Below are 18977 nucleotides of genomic sequence, written 5' to 3'. Positions count from 1 at the left end.
AAAGAAACAAAAGGAGAATAATAAAGCCAAATAAACTAGGTGAGTTGACATAGATGTTAAAGCTTCTTAAATGTGTAATTCTTATGAAAGGAAAACATAAATCTAATCTAAAAAGTTTTTAAATAGACCAAGATAGCCATCAAGCACAATGAAAAATGCAAGGAAAGGTTATATTTGAGTTAACAAAACTAAGTGATAAACTCATCTTTGTTAGGAACAGTTCCATAACTGGGCAACTCAGATGGTAAAGATGGGGTAAAAGAGACGAGAGACCAAATTAAAAGAGGTAAAGATTCTCATGGAAGGAGGTGGTAGGATGAAGAATTTAGATGGAATGGACAGCTGAAGAAAAAGTCACAATTGCAGTCACAAAGAAACAGCCTAGAAAACAACATATTTTTTTGATTAATTGAAATTTGTTTAAATTTCATTCAATTCATTACAATAACTACTGCATTAAGGACACACGAAACTACTAAATGCTCCTAGCTATGTTTGTAATTAGAAAAGCAAACTAGGTACAGTAGGTTATCCGCACTTAAAAATGGCCAACACATCTGATGTTACTTCCATTACAAATGAACTACAATACTTTGCCAGCAAACTACTGCTAACTACTCTAGGTTCCAGGAAAAAAGCTCCATCAGATATTCATAGCTGAGACTAAAAATATCCTCACACTAGTCAGCTAGTTAAAGGGACAACGCTTTGAGCCAATTTTGAACTAAGAATGCAGCTTAATAAGCAAAGACAAAGACATAACTTTAATTTTCTTTTTCATACATTGTTATTTTGTCACTGAAGCACATCTATTTCTGGCCTTTAAATTAAGAGTGAAACTAAATATTTAGGCAGAGACTTAGAGACAAAAGAATAAAACCAGTAGTTAAATCTGTTCTTGAACAAAGATACAGAAGGTGTCCCTGACATATAATACAACATTTACATAAATAACTATAACTAGGGTGTTTCATTAATATACTGTAACTCTCTAGCATGCCGTAAGATATTAATTGATATTATTATAATCTAACACATTATTAAGAATTTATGTGCAATTCTGTGCTGAGCTGAAAAACTAGTTCTTGCCATAAGCATTTATCATATTTTCTTTTATTTCTTATAACTTTAAGACAGATCTGCACATTAGAATCATCTATTCTCAGCTTTCTGTTTTTTTAAATCTTTGTTTAATTTAATATTGATACATTTGAAAAAATAATTAAGATTGGGAGGGCAGCACAGTGGCTCAGTGGTAGCACTGCTGCCTCGCAGTTAGGAGACCTGGGTTCGCTTCCTGGGTCCTCCCTGTGTGGAGTTTGCATGTTCTCTCTATGTCTGCGTGGGTTTCCTCCCACAGTCCAAAGACATGCAGGTTAGGTGCATTGGCGATCCTAAATTGTCTCTAGTGTGTGGTTGGTGGGTGTAATTGTGTATGTGTTCGCGCCCTGTGGTGGGCTGGCGCACTACCAGGGGTTTGTTTCCTGCCTTGCGCCCTGTGTTGGCTGGGATTGGCTCCAGCAGACCCCCAGGTTGGATGGTGGATGGATGGATTAAGATTGGGATTTTGTTCTCTAAGCAGTGTTTTTTGTTTCTCGAGAATGCTAATGGGTCTAAATTACTACACTTTTCAGAAGCCATTGAGTCAGACTTTGTTTATTTGCTATCCTTTAAAACTTTTATTTTAAATTATTATTATTCTGTTAAAAAGTTAAGAATCAGTGTCTGAGTATTATTAGAGGTCAAGTCAGTTGCTGTTGCTTCCAGTTCTGTAAAACCAAATTTAATATCCAGTCTGACCCTTCTATTCCTGCCACTAGTGATATCAGGCATGTTTACAGTAAAGTGGCCAATTTGTTTAATGCCTGGCTCATCTACATATTTTGCATTCAGTTTTTCTGTAGAGAAAAATTGAAAGTACATTGCAACCTGGTCATCATTTATTGGATAATAATAGTAATTGGTTACTTGGTTGTATCCTACTGACTTCCCTTTTTCTACAAGCTTTGCAAAAAGGTCTGTACAGTAAACATAATCTCCAGCCTTGTTTACTCTGCGCTGTTTCTCATCATGTATGGCTGGATCAAACGTGTTGCATTCGGCTACACCGTATGTCAGGGCACTGATCCGGGAAGAGATTAATTTAGGGTCATTTCCAAACAAAACTGCCCCCTTTACAATTGCCAGCTGGGCATCACAAGGACACAGCACTCTACACCTTCTGCTAAATTCATTCCGGATTGCTTGTCTTAGGATCCTGCTTGCTGCAAAACCTCCCACAAGCAAGATATAGTCAATGTTAATCTCAGGTGTTTCAAGAATGGCTTGTACCTCAGCTATGATTTTTTTAACACTATAGTCATAAAATCCTTTTAGTTTCTCATATTTTATCTTTATGCTACCACTTGACCAAGAAGCCCCTTTTACATTTTCAAAAAAATCTTCAATTTTCTTGTTTTTCTGTTGTACTGACTGCACAAAGTTATAATAACATGGAATCAGTATATCTTCTTCTTGATCACTACATTTCTGAACTGAAAAGTCATACATTAACTTTTGAACCTCTGAAGGATGCTCCTTCTCATACGTATCCCATAGATCTGGGTGAAAAATGTCCCTCAGGAAACCTCTAAAGTTGTTATCCACATGATTTCCTCCCCAATCACCTCCTGATGCTTTGTGAAGTTCCTTTAGAAATCCATCTTCAATGACCTTGTGCACAGTAATATCAATCGTTCCTCCTGAAAGAAAAAAAAAATGTTATGTTTAAATAACAATTTTATCTAAACAAAATCTAATGAAAATATGATTTTATTTACAACCCCAATTCCAAAAAAGTTGGAACACTGTAAAATGTAAATAAAAACAGAATGCAATGATTTGCTAATATTATAACCCTGTGTTTTATTCACAATATCAAATGTTGAAAGTGAGACATTTTAAAAAACATTTTAAAAAAATATTAGCTTATTTTGAATTTGATGGCAGCAACATATCTCATAAAAAGTTGGGATGGGGGCAGCAAAAGGCTGGAAAAGTAAGTGATACTAAAAAGAAACAGCTGGAGGAACATTTTGCAAATAATTAGGTTAATTGGTATCAGGTCAGTAACATGATGGGGTATAAAAAGAGAATATTAGAGAGGCAGAGTCTTTCAGAAGTAAAGAGGGGCAGAGGTTCACCAATCTACAAAATAACTGAATCTACAAATTGTGCAACAATTTCAGAATAATGTTCCTCAATATAAAATTGCAAAGAGTTTGAATATCTCATCATCAACAGTAAATAATATCATCAAAAGATTCTGAAAATCTGGAGGAATCTCAGTGCGCAAGGGACAAGGCTGAAAATCAGCACTGGATGCCCGTGATCTTTGGGCCCTCAGGGGGCACTACATTAAAAACAGGCCTGATTCTGCCATGAAAATCACTGCATGGGCTCGGGAATCTTCCAGAAATCATTGTCTGTGAACACAGTTCATCAAGTCATCCACAATTGCAGGTTAAAGCTCTGTGATGCAAAGAAGAAGCCATATGTGAACATGATCCAGAAACGCCAATCTTTATTGGACAAAAGCTCGTTTAAAATGGACTGATGCAAAGTGGAAAGCTGTTCTGTAGTCAGACGAATCGAAACTTGAAATTCTTTTTGGAGAACATGGACTCTACGTCCTCAGGACTAATGAGGACAGGGACCATCCAGCTTGTGAGATTCAAGGACTGTGTCTCAGATATTCATGTGAGCAACACTTTACTGCCACATAGAATAGTCCTGTCTCCTGTTCTCTTCAATTTGTACACTTTGGACTATAAGCATAACACCAGGTCATGCCACTCACATAAAGTACTGGAGTCAGGCAGACAACTTTGTTACTTTTTGCAACTGAAAACCAGCAAAACTATGCTCAGTCACTATTCAGATAGTGGATGCAGAGGTGATACATTGCTACAGGCACTTGGAAGTTCACATCAATGACAGGCTGGACTGGCTTTGTATCACAGGGAAACTTTATAAGAAAGGACACAATAGACTCTTTTTTCTTAGGAGACTATACTCCGTTAATGTGGGATGTGACATCCTTTACAGCTTCTACAACACTGTGATGGCCAGTGCCATCTACACTGTGATTTGCTGGGCTGTTAACATCACTTCAAGAGAGGCCCACCGATTCAACACACTGATTAAAAAGGCAGGCTAAGTGGAAGTTGTAGTGAAGGAAAGAATTAAAAAATAAAACAAAAACTGAGTGCCATTATGACAAAGCTGCATATCCTCTCTCTGAGACACTAACTGACACTGAGAACTTTCAGCCAATCAATTATTGAGCAGAAGTGTGTCAAGAAATGCTAATGGGGCTCATTTATATCTGGAAAATGCTTAACTCTAACTGTAACTGACAAGTCATACGTTTTCTTTGTTTTTAGTCTATCTATCTATCTATCTATCTATCTATCTATCTATCTATCTATCTATCTATCTATCTATCTATCTATCTATCTATCTATCTATCTATCTATCTATCTATCTATCTATCTATCTATCTATCTATCTATCCTGTAGTGGAATGATTATGGGGTCTCTGCCAACCTCCCTAATTCGGTGTTATCTGTAAACTTAACTAGCTTCCTAGCTTTATTTGTATCTGTTGAGGTTAAATGACAATGATGGTCACTGTGCAATAGTCTAAATTACAGGAAAGATTTTGGTTTGATTTTTAAATGAACTTTTGATAAGTATAGCTTTGACTATTTATTAAGTAAGACATTTAATAAGTAAGACTTTTTTTGAGTATCCCCGTGATTATTACTAAACATTTTATTATCATGCCTAAGTAATATGTTTTTATTTTATTTTTACTTTCTATTTAGTAATATTTTTATCAATATGTCTATGTTCCTGAAAGGCAATGCTAATAATTGCATCATGATACATATTGCATGTAATATTTTTCCCCTTTCCCCTTTATTCACCCAAGTGCCATATGGTATGGAAGCTAGCTATGATGTTTTATTTCCCTGCTGAAAATCTAATGCACAAAAAAGAATAATGACATTTAGTACCAGATCAGTTCTAGTGGTTTCCTAAATATCTGTTGCACAGAGAAAGGCCCTTAACCTGCAATTGCTCCGTCCTGGGTATGACGTTAATCTGCATCCAGCCCTGTAGGTAGGCCCTCCAACCTGAAGGGGAAAACTTGGGGGTTGGTGGCAAAACTGGCACTCCAGCCACCATAAAAAAACTCACACTGGTTCCATTCCATCTGAACTAGCATGGTGCTGAGGTGTCACCCATTCCATGGCTGCACTTGGGTCCTAACCTGGGGTCCTGAGTTGGTTTGTCATGTGGTGGGTGCAGCAATGTGCTGTATCAGTGCGTGCTCCTAACACCACCACCACCACCACAGTAGGCATGTTATGGTGGAGAAAAAAACATTTTTAATTTGATATGCTATAACAGGGGTTCCCAAACTTAATAAAGTCAAGTCCACCCAAATGATGCAATATCTCTTCAGGGCACGCTACTTATATAAAGCCAAAGGTGTAAAGTGGAGCATGGTCTCAGATCTTGGTTACTGCTAACAGTAGTCACGCTGCATAATTTTGCAGTGTTGCAATGTTACATAAATATATTTTATTATTAATAAAATAAAAGGTAACACTTCAGTTTAGGTATTGCATCTAGTACTCATTTACCATTATATAACAAAACAGTAACAAAAGCTTCTTTTGGTGTTAATAACACTTACAAACCAACAATTAAGTGTTTATTCATGTCTGTAATATGGCCTATTAAAATAACTTCAGTCTGGACTGGTCAAATGCAGCTTAACATAGATAAATTTCTATTGAGATTGCATATTTGAGTATAAGACCTGTAAATCCTTCATTTTCACAAGTAATTATACCAGAATGTTAACATGCCACACTGCACAAAGATGAATAACCACTTTATGGATGCATGTTAAATCTTAGTATGACCAAACAAAGCCTTTGTGAGGTCTTGTTACATAGCTACAGTATATATTTGTAATAGAGGCAATTTTGCAGTACCCATACTAAAGTGTTACCAAATAAAAAAGTATTTTTTCTTCATAATATGTTCTTTTTCCTTAGTCTAAAAACTTCTAAAACTGTTCTGTTGTTCTGGTATAAAAAACAAGTTAAACAAAACTAAAATTCTTGTATTTTGCACAGACCACCCCTGATAGCAAAAGAGACATGCAGGAGAGACCGTGTGGTGTGGAGGGTGAGAAAGATGGAATTTACCTAAGACACTCTCTTTCAGAAAAATCTGTTGCTATTGTTGTATGGTTCTTGGGCAGTCTTCACCCTGACATCTCAAAGAGATAGGGAGCAATAGAAAGTTGTTACAATGTAACAAATGTGAACCGCAGGAGACATCGATTTGGTTCAGGTAGTGGACACAGAAGAGGAGAATGGGGGTGGGTGAGACATTAGTGGAGCCTCACTGCAGGAGCACTGTGAGAATGAGTGGCAGTGTTGAAGTGCCGCTGAATGTAGGACCTCAGGTTTGGCCACCATGTAACCAATGGTGTGTTTAAGTCTCACATTTTAACCCGATTTTTTATTTTGTTCACTTGCACTTAAGCACCTGATAGCTGCTCACAGACTGCACAGGCAGAGGACCACTTTTATACAACAGTTTATAATTTTGAGTTACCTGCATATTTATTTATTTGTGATGCAATGTAAAGAGAATATTTAAAATGGCCTTACACAGCCTAGATGCCCCCCATTTGTAAACCATTTTGCTATAATGTGGACTCTTGGTGTTAACATGGAAAGAAACTGCATTTGATATTTAATGTAAGTAGATGACAACTCCATTATTTCTTCTTTTGTCTTCTGAACATGTGTTTATCAGCACTCATGGACAAACATTTTAAAACAACTTTTGTGAACATTATAATGCCCCTTAGGATACATCCAAATTTTCCAGGAAATTAAAACACATATAAAGAAAAGTGGACACTAATTTGTCTCTAGGATTAAAATGGAACAAATCCTGTCCTTTAAAGTGTCCCTTTTCTGCTTTTGCGCCACTGTCCACCGAAGGGTCTGTGTACATCACTGGGTTCTACTACACTAGCTGCATACTGTATATGACATCAAATTGTGTTTAAAACTCAACTTCTGACTTTCAAAGCTGTTAACTTAACACCCAGATACCTATTATTATTATTATTATTATTACTAGCTGAAATACCAAGCGTTGCCTGGGAGGAAAATAAAGTGTTTTTTAATTGTTTGCGAAAAATATAATTAAAAAAAACACAATTTTACAAATAAAAATAAATTAACAAACAATGAAGACTCACAAATGTGCTTGTATTGTTTACTGAAGTACCTTGTTATACAGTGGTGTGAAAAACTATTTGCCCCCTTCCTGATTTCTTATTCTTTTGCATGTTTGTCACACAAAATGTTTCTGATCATCAAACACATTTAACCATTAGTCAAATATAACACAAGTAAACACAAAATGCAGTTTGTAAATGGTGGTTTTTATTATTTAGGTAGAAAAAAAAAATCCAAACCTACATGGCCCTGTGTGAAAAAGTAATTGCCCCCTGAACCTAATAAGTGGTTGGGCCACCCTTAGCAGCAATAACTGCAATCAAGCGTTTGCGATAACTTGCAATGAGTCTATTACAGCGCTCTGGAGGAATTTTGGCCCACTCATCTTTGCAAAATTGTTGTAATTCAGCTTTATTTGAGGGTTTTCTAGCATGAACCGCCTTTTTAAGGTCATGCCATAGCATCTCAATTGGATTCAGGTCAGGACTTTGACTAGGCCACTCCAAAGTCTTCATTTTGTTTTTCTTCAGCCATTCAGAGGTGGATTTGCTGGTGTGTTTTGGGTCATTGTCCTGTTGCAGCATCCAAGATCGCTTCAGCTTGAGTTGACGAACAGATGGCCGGACATTCTCCTTCAGGATTTTTTGGTAGACAGTAGAATTCATGGTTCCATCTATCACAGCAAGCCTTCCAGGTCCTGAAGCAGCAAAACAACCCCAGACCATCACACTACCACCACCATATTTTACTGTTGGTATGATGTTCTTTTTCTGAAATGCTGTTTTCCTTTTACGCCAGATGTAACGGGACATTTGCCTTCCAAAAAGTTCAACTTTTGTCTCATCAGTCCACAAGGTATTTTCCCAAAAGTCTTGGCAATCGTTGAGATGTTTCTTAGCAAAATTGAGATGAGCCCTAATGTTCTTTTTGCTTAACAGTGGTTTGCGTCTTGGAAATCTGCCATGCAGGCCGTTTTTGCCCAGTCTCTTTCTTATGGTGGAGTCGTGAACACTGACCTTAATTGAGGCAAGTGAGGCCTGCAGTTCTTTAGACGTTGTCCTGGGGTCTTTTGTGACCTCTCGGATGAGTCGTCTCTGCGCTCTTGGGGTAATTTTGGTCGGCCGGCCACTTCTGGGAAGGTTCACCACTGTTCCATGTTTTTGCCATTTGTGGATAATGGCTCTCACTGTGGTTCGCTGGAGTCCCAAAGCTTTAGAAATGGCTTTATAACCTTTACCAGACTGATAGATCTCAATTACTTCTGTTCTCATTTGTTCCTGAATTTCTTTGGATCTTGGCATGATGTCTAGCTTTTGAGGTGCTTTTGGTCTACTTCTCTGTGTCAGGCAGCTCCTATTTAAGTGATTTCTTGATTGAAACAGGTGTGGCAGTAATCAGGCCTGGGGGTGGCTACGGAAATTGAAGTCAGGTGTGATACACCACAGTTAGGTTATTTTTTAACAAGGGGGCAATTACTTTTTCACACAGGGCCATGTAGGTTTGGATTTTTTTTCTCCCTGAATAATAAACACCATCATTTAAAAACTGCATTTTGTGTTTACTTGTGTTATATTTGACTAATGGTTAAATGTGTTTGATGATCAGAAACATTTTGTGTGACAAACATGCAAAAGAATAAGAAATCAGGAAGGGGGCAAATAGTTTTTCACACCACTGTATACAATGTTTTTAGTTTTTCCATATTTAGCCAATATATAAAGGTCTTAGGACTTCGTACCCTTGAACATTCCACATAAAGTTGTCCATGTGAGAAACAAGCTGTGTTCAAATTGATTCCAGCAGTTTTCAATGATTGTGCAAACGTTCTGAGCGTCAAGTGGACGATAACAGACATACAAGACCGAATCTCCCATTAGTCTCTTCCAATTGAAATTCTTTACAATCAATTAAACATGAAATATTTTACCTATATAAATAAATATTATAAGTTAAATATCATAGCTATATTTGTTTTATACTTTACCTTCGATTTTGCTAAGTTAAATTAGTTTTTTATTATGAACGTATTAAAAAAATCCTATTTCTTTTTTATGAAAAAATTGTAACACCAACACGTTAGCTACGATGTTGCGAAACAAATGACATTTACTTCATTAATGAATACACAAAAATTGCAAAGAGAGCTGCTGAATTCACAAAATAAATATAGGATGTTTATGGTAGATAAAAAACTTATCTTATAGATAGCCTATTTTAATCAAAAGAATATCGTGGAATATGTTCAAATTAGTGTAAAAATGATGGGAACAGCGAAGCTGTTTTTAAAGTTTTTCGACAGATTAATTTCTGTTTGATGTAGTAATCAATTTTTACATACAGAAGTTTAGACGATGTAAAAAAAGTCAATGAAATTAATATTATTACTAGGTTAATTTAATTCTATTACCACTACAATATTGTTATAACAAGAATAATGCAAGATGAAAATATAGTTAACAAAAACAAACATTAAATGACAAACAAATAATACTACAGATTTTTTATGATAAAACTGTCGGTTGCTTTTATAGAGCACACCAAAAACGTTCCGAGCGTCATCTGGATAACATACATACAAGACTGCAAGATTGTTATAGTCTGCTTTATATATAAGACTAGCAAAATACCCGCGCTTCGCAGCGGTGAAGTACTGCTTTAAAATTTTAAATAATAAACTGAGGGAAAATGTACCAATAATTATTTGTTAAGGATCTCTTTGTATACCACGTTGTCAGTTCGGCCCTCCGGTTGTAATATGACCAAGCTGTGCGCTGAGCTTACTCTTGAGCATGCAACGTATAGTTGGCCATGTGAAAAGCAATCTTGCCTCAAATCAATGTCAACCTTTTGTAGGGTGTGTCCCTGAGACTTATTAATTGTCATTGTGAAGCACAGCCTTACTGGAAATTGGAGGCGTTTGAATTGAAATGGGAGATCAGAGGGTATAACAGGGATGCGAGGAATAAAAACTCTCTCCCCTGAGCCACCGCCAGTAAAAATAGTTGCCTCAGTCTGGTTAAATGGAAAAGAAAGAAAAGAGAAAGCGCACGTTTCTAATATGCTTAATTTCACAATGCTTGTGGGTATACAATATTTTTTGTTGTTCCATTGTCTGTGCAGAATGTTAGACTGAATAATATTGTTAAGTTCGTAGACGTCTTTGTTTTTGGCCGCAAGAATAGCTCGTTCACTCAGCCAATCGTGATTCTTATAATTGGTTTGAATATTGGGAAATACTTTTTCAACCAATTCTTCTTTTGACGTCACTAAATTGCAGAAGTTATGAGGCAATGAAATTCGTCCCGAGGTCAGATCAACTGGCACCTTTCCGTTCCCAATTTCCAGATTTATCCAACCCCGGTATTGACAGTTTGCATTATTTGATTGTAAATGCCTTTTTGCTGAAGCGTTAGCTTAGGAATATTTGATTGCACATACGACAAAAGATCACCCGTGTTGTAATTTTGTTCACGATGCAATTCTACATCGAACGAAGCAGCAGCAGATCGATTCGGCGATGGCATTCCCAATTGATTGAGAACTTTGTTCGCGATTTCTAAGCCCAAATCTTCAATCATTATCAACGCTTAGTTGTAGATGTCTGCTGTGACATCCATGTTTATATTTGAATTTTACTTGCGTATTCGACGGAAAATATCTTCAGCAATGTGCGATTTATATTTCTCCCATAACTGTGTTGGAGATGAAGGAGAGCAGGCGGTCAATATGATTGCAAACAATGCACGAATTTGATTTGGATGTGACGTGTTGCATGCGTCATTAATGTATACATCCCAGTGTCGGTCGTTCTCCAATAAATTCAGAGCTTGGCATGTGTAACGCTGTTGACAATTGTCAATTGCTGGAAAGACGTTGGACCGGGCACATTTACTAACAGCATGTGAACAAAGAAGCATTTGTCTTGATTGGGATGCACGGTGTACAGTCTGCCTATCGTAGTTTCTTTGAATATGCCAGGTTGTCCGTTGACTCGCTCTCCTCGTTTGCGTTGTTCAAATAATTTTCTACTTGCATTCCATGTGTAATACGTAGGCAGTGTTTTCGCAAACGCGTCATTTTGACATAACGTAAAGAAAGCAGTTAACGTTGTAGCTGGTGGATTCAGGGCTATTTGTTGCACATTTGCAGCTGTGAAATAAACGCATTGTCCATTTTCTAGATGTACTGCTAAGTGAACAACATCTTGACTTCGTTCATGTATGGGAAATGACAGAATTCGCCATACAGCTTCATTGCTGCTTATGTATCTTCCAGCCTAATACTGTGCGATTTCATCGATATGTATGACCGCATTCCTATCATTTCTTTCTGGTTGCACGCCAAAAACTGCCATGTCGCTGCCTTTATTCACGTACTTACAAATGTATTTGATCGAAACATTGAAATAGAATCGTAAAATATTTAGTATGGCGTGTGTTGCCTATACGTCCAACAGATGGCGCTGTGCTTTTAAAAAAAAACATGTTTTTACCTGTCACAGGTGTGACATCTATATAATATGTATATAAAAACACACGCGTATTCGAATGCAACGTTGTGTCAAAATTTCAAAGCAATCGGTGAAGAACTTTCAGAGATTTAAGGTTTTGAACAAACGAATATCATAGTGGATTTTACTATTTTGTGTAGGGCAGGGTCAGTCTGTGGATCAGGAATTTCCGCACGGATGACTTGATCGATGAGAGCTGGTCTAATCCTATCCTTTAGCCACAATAGAATGTGTGCATGGGGAATACCTCGCTTTTGCCACTCTATGCTGTACATGTAGCAATTTGTACAGCCGAAAATGTTACTCTTTGTGAGCAAGTCTATCATTTTGCGAATCTTGAGATGAAATACACGACTGATAAGGTCGTGGCGATCGTGAGGTTTTTGACGTGGAAGGAGAATTTCAGTGATGTCAGGCCATTTAGGATTGCAAGTAAATGTGATGAATAAGTCAGGGCGGGCATAATGAGGTACGTATGTCATTGCGTCTTGTGTACGCTCGTGCATATAGCGAGGTCCTCCAGTGAAGGAAGATGATAATATCACAGCTTGACCAAGTTCTATTAAATCAGTGTCGTTTTTGTCAATAGCATCTTTTAAGTGAACGTAATTAGGTCAGGAAGCTTATGTAAAAGAGTAACAGAGACTTTACCACCGTTACAGCATAAACCAGGAGACTCGCATTTCCACTTCTGAGCTTGACAATAGTCACAGTGAACATCCATTGATCCAATGTGTACTGATTTGTCAGACTCATAATGTATGTTTGGGTCGTACGCAAATCCACAATTGGCTTTTTTGAGCCAAACCTGTTGTTTTCGTATGAGCCGCTTTTCATTATTGGGATCGTATCTAGAAACAGAAGCTCTATTAACTTGTGGATTTGCCTCCGTGTATTTAGCGACAGCGTCCCTATGAACTTGTGGATTCGCTTGCGAGTATTTAGCAACAGTTGTGGATTTGCTTATGAATATTTACCTTATATGGGCAGGCACTCAATCACGTGGGAGGCGTGATGATGCAAGACGCAACCGCCTCACACGGCGACCGAACTGCCCGCTATGGCCGTATATAGTATATGAAAGTAGGTTCCAGTTATGACCGTAACGCTTTGAATTTCGAAATTAAACCTGCCTAACTTTTGTAAGTAAGCTGTAAGGAATGAGCATGCCAAATTTCAGCCTTCCACCTACACGGGAAGTTGGAGAATTAGTGATGAGTGAGTGAGTGAGTGAGTGAGTGAGTGAGTGAGTGAGTGAGTGAGTGAGGGCTTTGCCTTTTATTAGTATAGATATATATGTATTCGAGTCACAAAGACATTATGAGTCACAAAAATAGTTGGGATGCCAACCCGGCCAAACTCTATTTAATTTCAAAAGCAACAGGGGCGCGGCAGAGCTCAAACATAAGGAATGCCAGCAGTCACCTCCAGTTCGCCCTCTGGTGGTCGTTCCGAGTGTCAACTGGTTGATTACATGCATACAAGACCGCAAGATCACCCCCCATCCTACCCAGAAGGGGGTGGTTTAGGGTTGATTTCACCCTACAGTATTTTCAGTCGACCAATGAGAAACATGTGTACCAAGTTTCATGAAAATCGCTCCAAGGATTCAGAAGTGATGCTGGAACATACATACTGTACATACACACACACACACACACACACATACATTGACTTTTATATATATATAGATTATCATTATTATTATTATTGCTTGTATCTTGGCAATCTGACAGACAGCTGAAATCCTTTATCCTTGTCTTACTAACAATCCCAAAGACCCGGAATCCAAATCCTGGTGAGCACTTTTTCACCTTTGAGGTTCATGCTCTCTGGAATTCTGTCCAATGGTATGTATACAAAGTTTTATTGGTGTGCTGTACTCTTTCATATCTCTCTTAAAGACACTTCTTCTCCCTTGCATTTCAATCAACTGTAACTGCACTCTATTCCATTCTTTAACGACATCTACACTAATCCTAATACTAACACTGTTATTTCCAGATGTTTGCATGATGTATTCAATCCCTTTGTTTTTCACTTGTGTACGTGTTAAGCCCACTGTGTGAAATATCCTGTGGTTATTAGTGGGTCCCATTAGTGATGCAGTGCTGAAACCTTAGTCTGTTATTTTGGAACATTTAATATATTAGCTATATATACATAAGAAGCCTATCACTTAGGATGTGCATATTTGAAATAAAAGAATCATATGATACACGGAAAGGCAATCTGTAAACAAAAGTCACACCACCTTGTACTTCTGACAAATAATACAAAGAATAGTCCCTTTAATCACACCCATACACATAGATACAGTGTGTGTGATATTAAAATAGGAATTTCATCATGTGGATCAGGGCAACTGCATGCCACAAACCAACTCATAACCCTGCCATATACCAGTACTGTAGATCCAGTTAGCTAGCAGCATGGAAGTCTGAAGCATATGATTGAACACTGACAGCATCATAATATCAGTAGTCTCTGTGACTTTTCGTTATCCTTTATGAAGTTCCTATTTTTAGTTTTTCTCTAAATGTTTCTGCCCTTTTCTCAAATCCTTTCAAGGCTTGTCAATTGATATGCTTTATTTCTCTTCTGCCACTTAAACATTTAGCTGCACCTAGCTGGTGAAGTACACATAGACTGCTGTCTTCCTGGACTGCTAGTGAAGGGCTCTCTACCATCTGCTACAATATAGTATTTTTTCACATGTCTGTTAATGAGAACTAACATCATGGCATGACATTAAAAGTTACTTTTCAGGGACTCCCACACTTCTGATTTTTAAGCTAAGGGTGTTTAAAGAGTTAATTAGGAGGTTCCTAAATCACACCCCCATACTTCACACCTTGGTTAACTGTAACATGCATTTAAAACTCTTGCATGTATTGTTAATTGTGACACATATCCTTGATTACTATGTAAAATGCCCTGAGATGGATTACTTATATGAGCTGTGCTACATTAAATAAAAATTTACTGATTGATAAATGGGTATTTTTCATGTGAAGAATCACACCTCCACAGTCTACAACAACATATTCCAGTCCTGGCTGATCCTCCATTTTGTCTTGATCTCCATCTTCTGATATAAATCCAGTACTGGGCAGCTGCTTGCACCACATAGATGCTGCCTCTGGCTCCAACGCAATAATCAGATTTTTGGAATCAATACTGCAAATTAGTCCAGCCTGAAAAGAAAAAAATTAAATATGCATAAGACATTGGTGATTTAAATTAAATTTATTGCACTTTCCATAATACTTTACATGGGTTTTGCCATGTAATGCGCTCCAATATATGTTTTTATACAAAATGAAATCTAAAATAAATAATGTATTTGTTAGAATTTTAACTTCCACCAGAATTGATGTCCAAAATTTTAGGTTCTATGGAACCTGACTCTCAAAATCTAGGCTGGTTAATTAATATGATTATGTCTGATGCATGAGTGAACACTTTTGTTTTAGGTCCTACTTAAGACGTAAAGTTGCAGGTTTTATCTTTTATTTGCTAACATTTCCCTTAGCTTAAAATTCTATGTGTGAACCTTCTAAAGCTGATTGGCTTGCTCAAGACAGTCTGACAGGTCTTAGGTATGGCAACATTTGTGAAAAAATTGAAAGCTGCTTTAAGAAGATTATCCAAAATTACGGAAGCCGAGAGAGGACGTGCAATATCAATATTTTTTAAATTGCCTCCTCGAGATAACCGACTAATTTTATCGCGATCTCGAGAAAACGAAACTTAAGCTTTCCTCCTGGCATCAGGCTTGCTTAGATTGTGAAGCCTATAAAGCTAAAGCATTGCTAACCGTCTTCTTAAATGATGGACACTAACGTTATTATTTTCTAAACTAAGGTAAAACATATTTCAGCCTGCGTCAGCCCTTGATTGAACAAAAAAGTGACAGGCCGATCAATACAGTTCTGCTCTTCTGCCATTTCAAACAGAACGTGGCTTATTTAATACAGGTTGGGGCAGAAATAACTCCCACATTTCAAAGGGGGATTGAAAAAAAATGGTACGAGGTATCACCAAAAACTTTTTATTTCCCAAATGTAGATATAAAAAAAGTTTTTTTACTTTAAGTTTTAAAAATTATATCGTCCAAATGGTGGCCTTGGATACGCATTTGGAGCCGTTCTTGGAAGTTTTCCATCACTCTCACTAGCATGTCGGGCGAAATTCCTTCAATTTCTACTTGAATGGCCTCCTTTAGTTGGTCCATGAACTGAGGACGATGTTTGGAAACCTTGGCCTTGAGGTACCCCCACAGAAAAAAGTCACAAAATGTCACAATGAAGGTCAGTATGCAAAATTCGCCTCACAGTTCTTTCCGAAATCCGATAAAATTAGGCAGTTATCTTGAGGAGACAATTTAAAAAAAATAATGATATATTGCACGTTCTCTCTCGGCTTCTGTACTAAAATCATGTGTTGCTAATGAAAAATGCAGTACATTCCATGAAACCAAGTGATTGGTAGTTTGTACAAAAAATAAAGTATTTTTTCTGTCAGTTTTCTTCATTGAATCAAGAAATTCATGTTTTATCATAGTGAGGCAGGGCAACCATTAACATGTAAAAATGGACAGATTTGCCTTTAACTATATTTAAAAATCAACTGATCTGTCCAGTCCAGCAACCTGTATTACATACAGGTTTAATTTGTTTATTTTTTATACATATTATTATGCATTATTAATATGCAGAACACAATTTCAATACATGTAGATGCCCTTTCCGCTTATGACTTAGAACAGGCCTTTACAGAAAATATATTATTGCAAACAGTGGTATGAAAATGTAATGTAATTTTTCATACAACAAGAAGACTTTACAACATGTTTATTCAGTTTCTGAATTTGCTTTAATCTAATCCAAAGCCACTGAGGGAATCTCTAGGCAAGAACCACTTCTGGGCAAGAAGCCAGCCCATTGTAGGACACAACCACATAAATGCGCACCCTCATTTATTTTGGGCTAATTTAAAGCCACCAATTAACTTGCTATGATTTTGGGTGGTGGGGGGAGGGTTCATTTGTTTCTAATTTTTTATATGTGGGAATTTATCAGTTTCTTATTATAATTACATCATTTCATTATTTTGTTTATGATATTGGCCACCATTTTTGATTATAACAGCAGTCCTCTTCTTGTAGATAACTTTTGGTTTTAGTAGCCATTTTGTGTATATCAACATGTCCCTATTGCCATTACATAATAATGAGAAGTTGCATGTTATGATGCCACTTCCAGGAAGTACATAAAGAGACCGTGTGATCCCCAGGCCGGCTGCAGCATTTTTGCTGCCCCAGGCTAAGCTGTAAATGGTGCCTAGTTTCTTGATACAATATTACCTATATACTGTAACATTTTGTTTGTAATCTGATATCTTAAATGGATTATGAACTAATTTATATTTTCACATTTATGTATGCATTTTATATGGATTAAAAGTAAATATTTATTTTATTCAACTTCACAATTCTTTGTAAATGATGCCACAGAAAACTAGAAGTTTACTACAGATATTAGGTAATTAATGTAAATTTGACTTAGCATTTAAGAACCAAATATAATGAATTTACAATATGTGTAAATACAAACAAAATATATAAATGCAACAATATAATAATAAGTACGTTAATTACTTGATTGTAATTTAATTCCAACAAGCTCTCAAATCCGGTTTCCCTAGATTCTCCAGAATAACATTAAGTCAAAATTTGAACGTCACTAAATTGCCATTCCCTACCACACTACTTGGACATTTATTCCATGTGTTCAGGGTGTGAAGTTCCTTTTCGAACTTCAAAATAATCATGTTTAAATACATTGTTTGGTCTAATTCACTTTCCACTGAAAAGGCTTCTAAGAATTATATGAATCACAAGGACACATTAACTGTATATCTATACATATTAATAAAAGGCAAAGCCCTCACTGACTCACTGACTGACTGACTGACTGACTCACTCATCACTAATTCTCGAACTTCCCGTGTAGATGGAAGGCTGAAATTTGGCAGGCTCATTCCTTACAGCTTACTTACAAAAGTTAGGCAGGTTTCATTTCGAAATTCTACGCGTAATGGTCATAACTGGAACATATTTTTTGTCCATATACTGTAATGGAGGAGGCGGAGTCACGTATTGCGTCATCACGCCTCCTACGTAATCACGTGAACTAAAAACAAGGAAGAGATTTACAGCACGAGTCAAACGCGGGAACGAAGGTAAATGACGTTAATTTTTGACTGTCTTTTAATACTGTGTAAGCATACATATTAACAGATGTGCAATTAAACGTGTGCATTTACGGGGTGATTTCTCAGGCTTAAAAGCTCGCCTTTTATCAAACGCAGGAACAAAGGTAACTGACGTTGTTCACTGTCTTTTAATACTGTGTAAGCATACATATTAACACGTGCAATTAAATGTGTGCATTTACGGGGTGATTTCTCAGGCTTAAAAGCTCGCCTTTTATCAAACGCGGGAACAAAGGTAAATCACGTTCTTCACTGTCTTTTAATACTGTGTAACCATACATATTAACACATGTGCAATTAAACGTGTGCATTTACGGGGTGATTTCTCAGGCTTAAAAGCTCGCCTTTTACTAAAAAGGTAAATGCAAAACTATTTTCAATCATTCTATGATCTGCTTCTCACAACTGAAGGCACCGTGGCTGATGGTAAATGACGTTAATTTTTGAGTGTCTTTTAATACTGTGTAAGCATACATATTAACACGTGCAATTAAACGTGTGCATTTACGGGGTGATTTCTCAGGCTTAAAAGCTCGCCTTTTATCAAACGCGGGAACAAAGGTAAATCACGTTCTTCACTGTCTTTTAATACTGTGTAACCATACATATTAACACATGTGCAATTAAACGTGTGCATTTACAGGGTGATTTCTCAGGCTTAAAAGCTCGCCTTTTACTAAAAAGGTAAATGCAAAACTATTTTCAATCATTCTATGATCTGCTTCTCACAATTGAAGGCACCGTGGCTGATGTTACGTCACTTGCTGTCCAACCATAAGCTTTACCTGGTAGGTAACCGGACACTCACTTCACTCCCTTTCGGGAATCGAACCTCTGAGGTTTTCTTTTGTTCTTAATTAAAATTTAAA

General features: G+C 37.0%; 1 protein-coding gene across 1 annotated transcript in view; it reads right to left on the bottom strand.

The window, feature by feature from the left end:
- Window positions 1-1221: 1221 nt before the first annotated feature.
- Window positions 1222-18977, bottom strand: part of LOC127530102 (heat shock 70 kDa protein 12A-like) — a 68720-nt gene continuing 50964 nt past the window's right edge. Inside the window, exons 3-4 of the mRNA XM_051936033.1 lie at window positions 14855-15026; window positions 1222-2741 (exon numbers count right to left, since the gene is read on the bottom strand). Coding sequence (XP_051791993.1) covers window positions 1696-2741; window positions 14855-15026 — 1218 coding nt within the window. The 3' untranslated portion in view covers window positions 1222-1695. The remainder of the gene's footprint in view (window positions 2742-14854; window positions 15027-18977) is intronic.

Source organism: Erpetoichthys calabaricus, chromosome 13, assembly GCF_900747795.2.
Source record: "Erpetoichthys calabaricus chromosome 13, fErpCal1.3, whole genome shotgun sequence".
Taxonomy (NCBI): Eukaryota; Metazoa; Chordata; class Cladistia; order Polypteriformes; family Polypteridae; genus Erpetoichthys; species Erpetoichthys calabaricus.
Note: the sequence above shows the minus strand (reverse complement) of the source record. Positions and strands in the feature narration are given on the sequence as shown.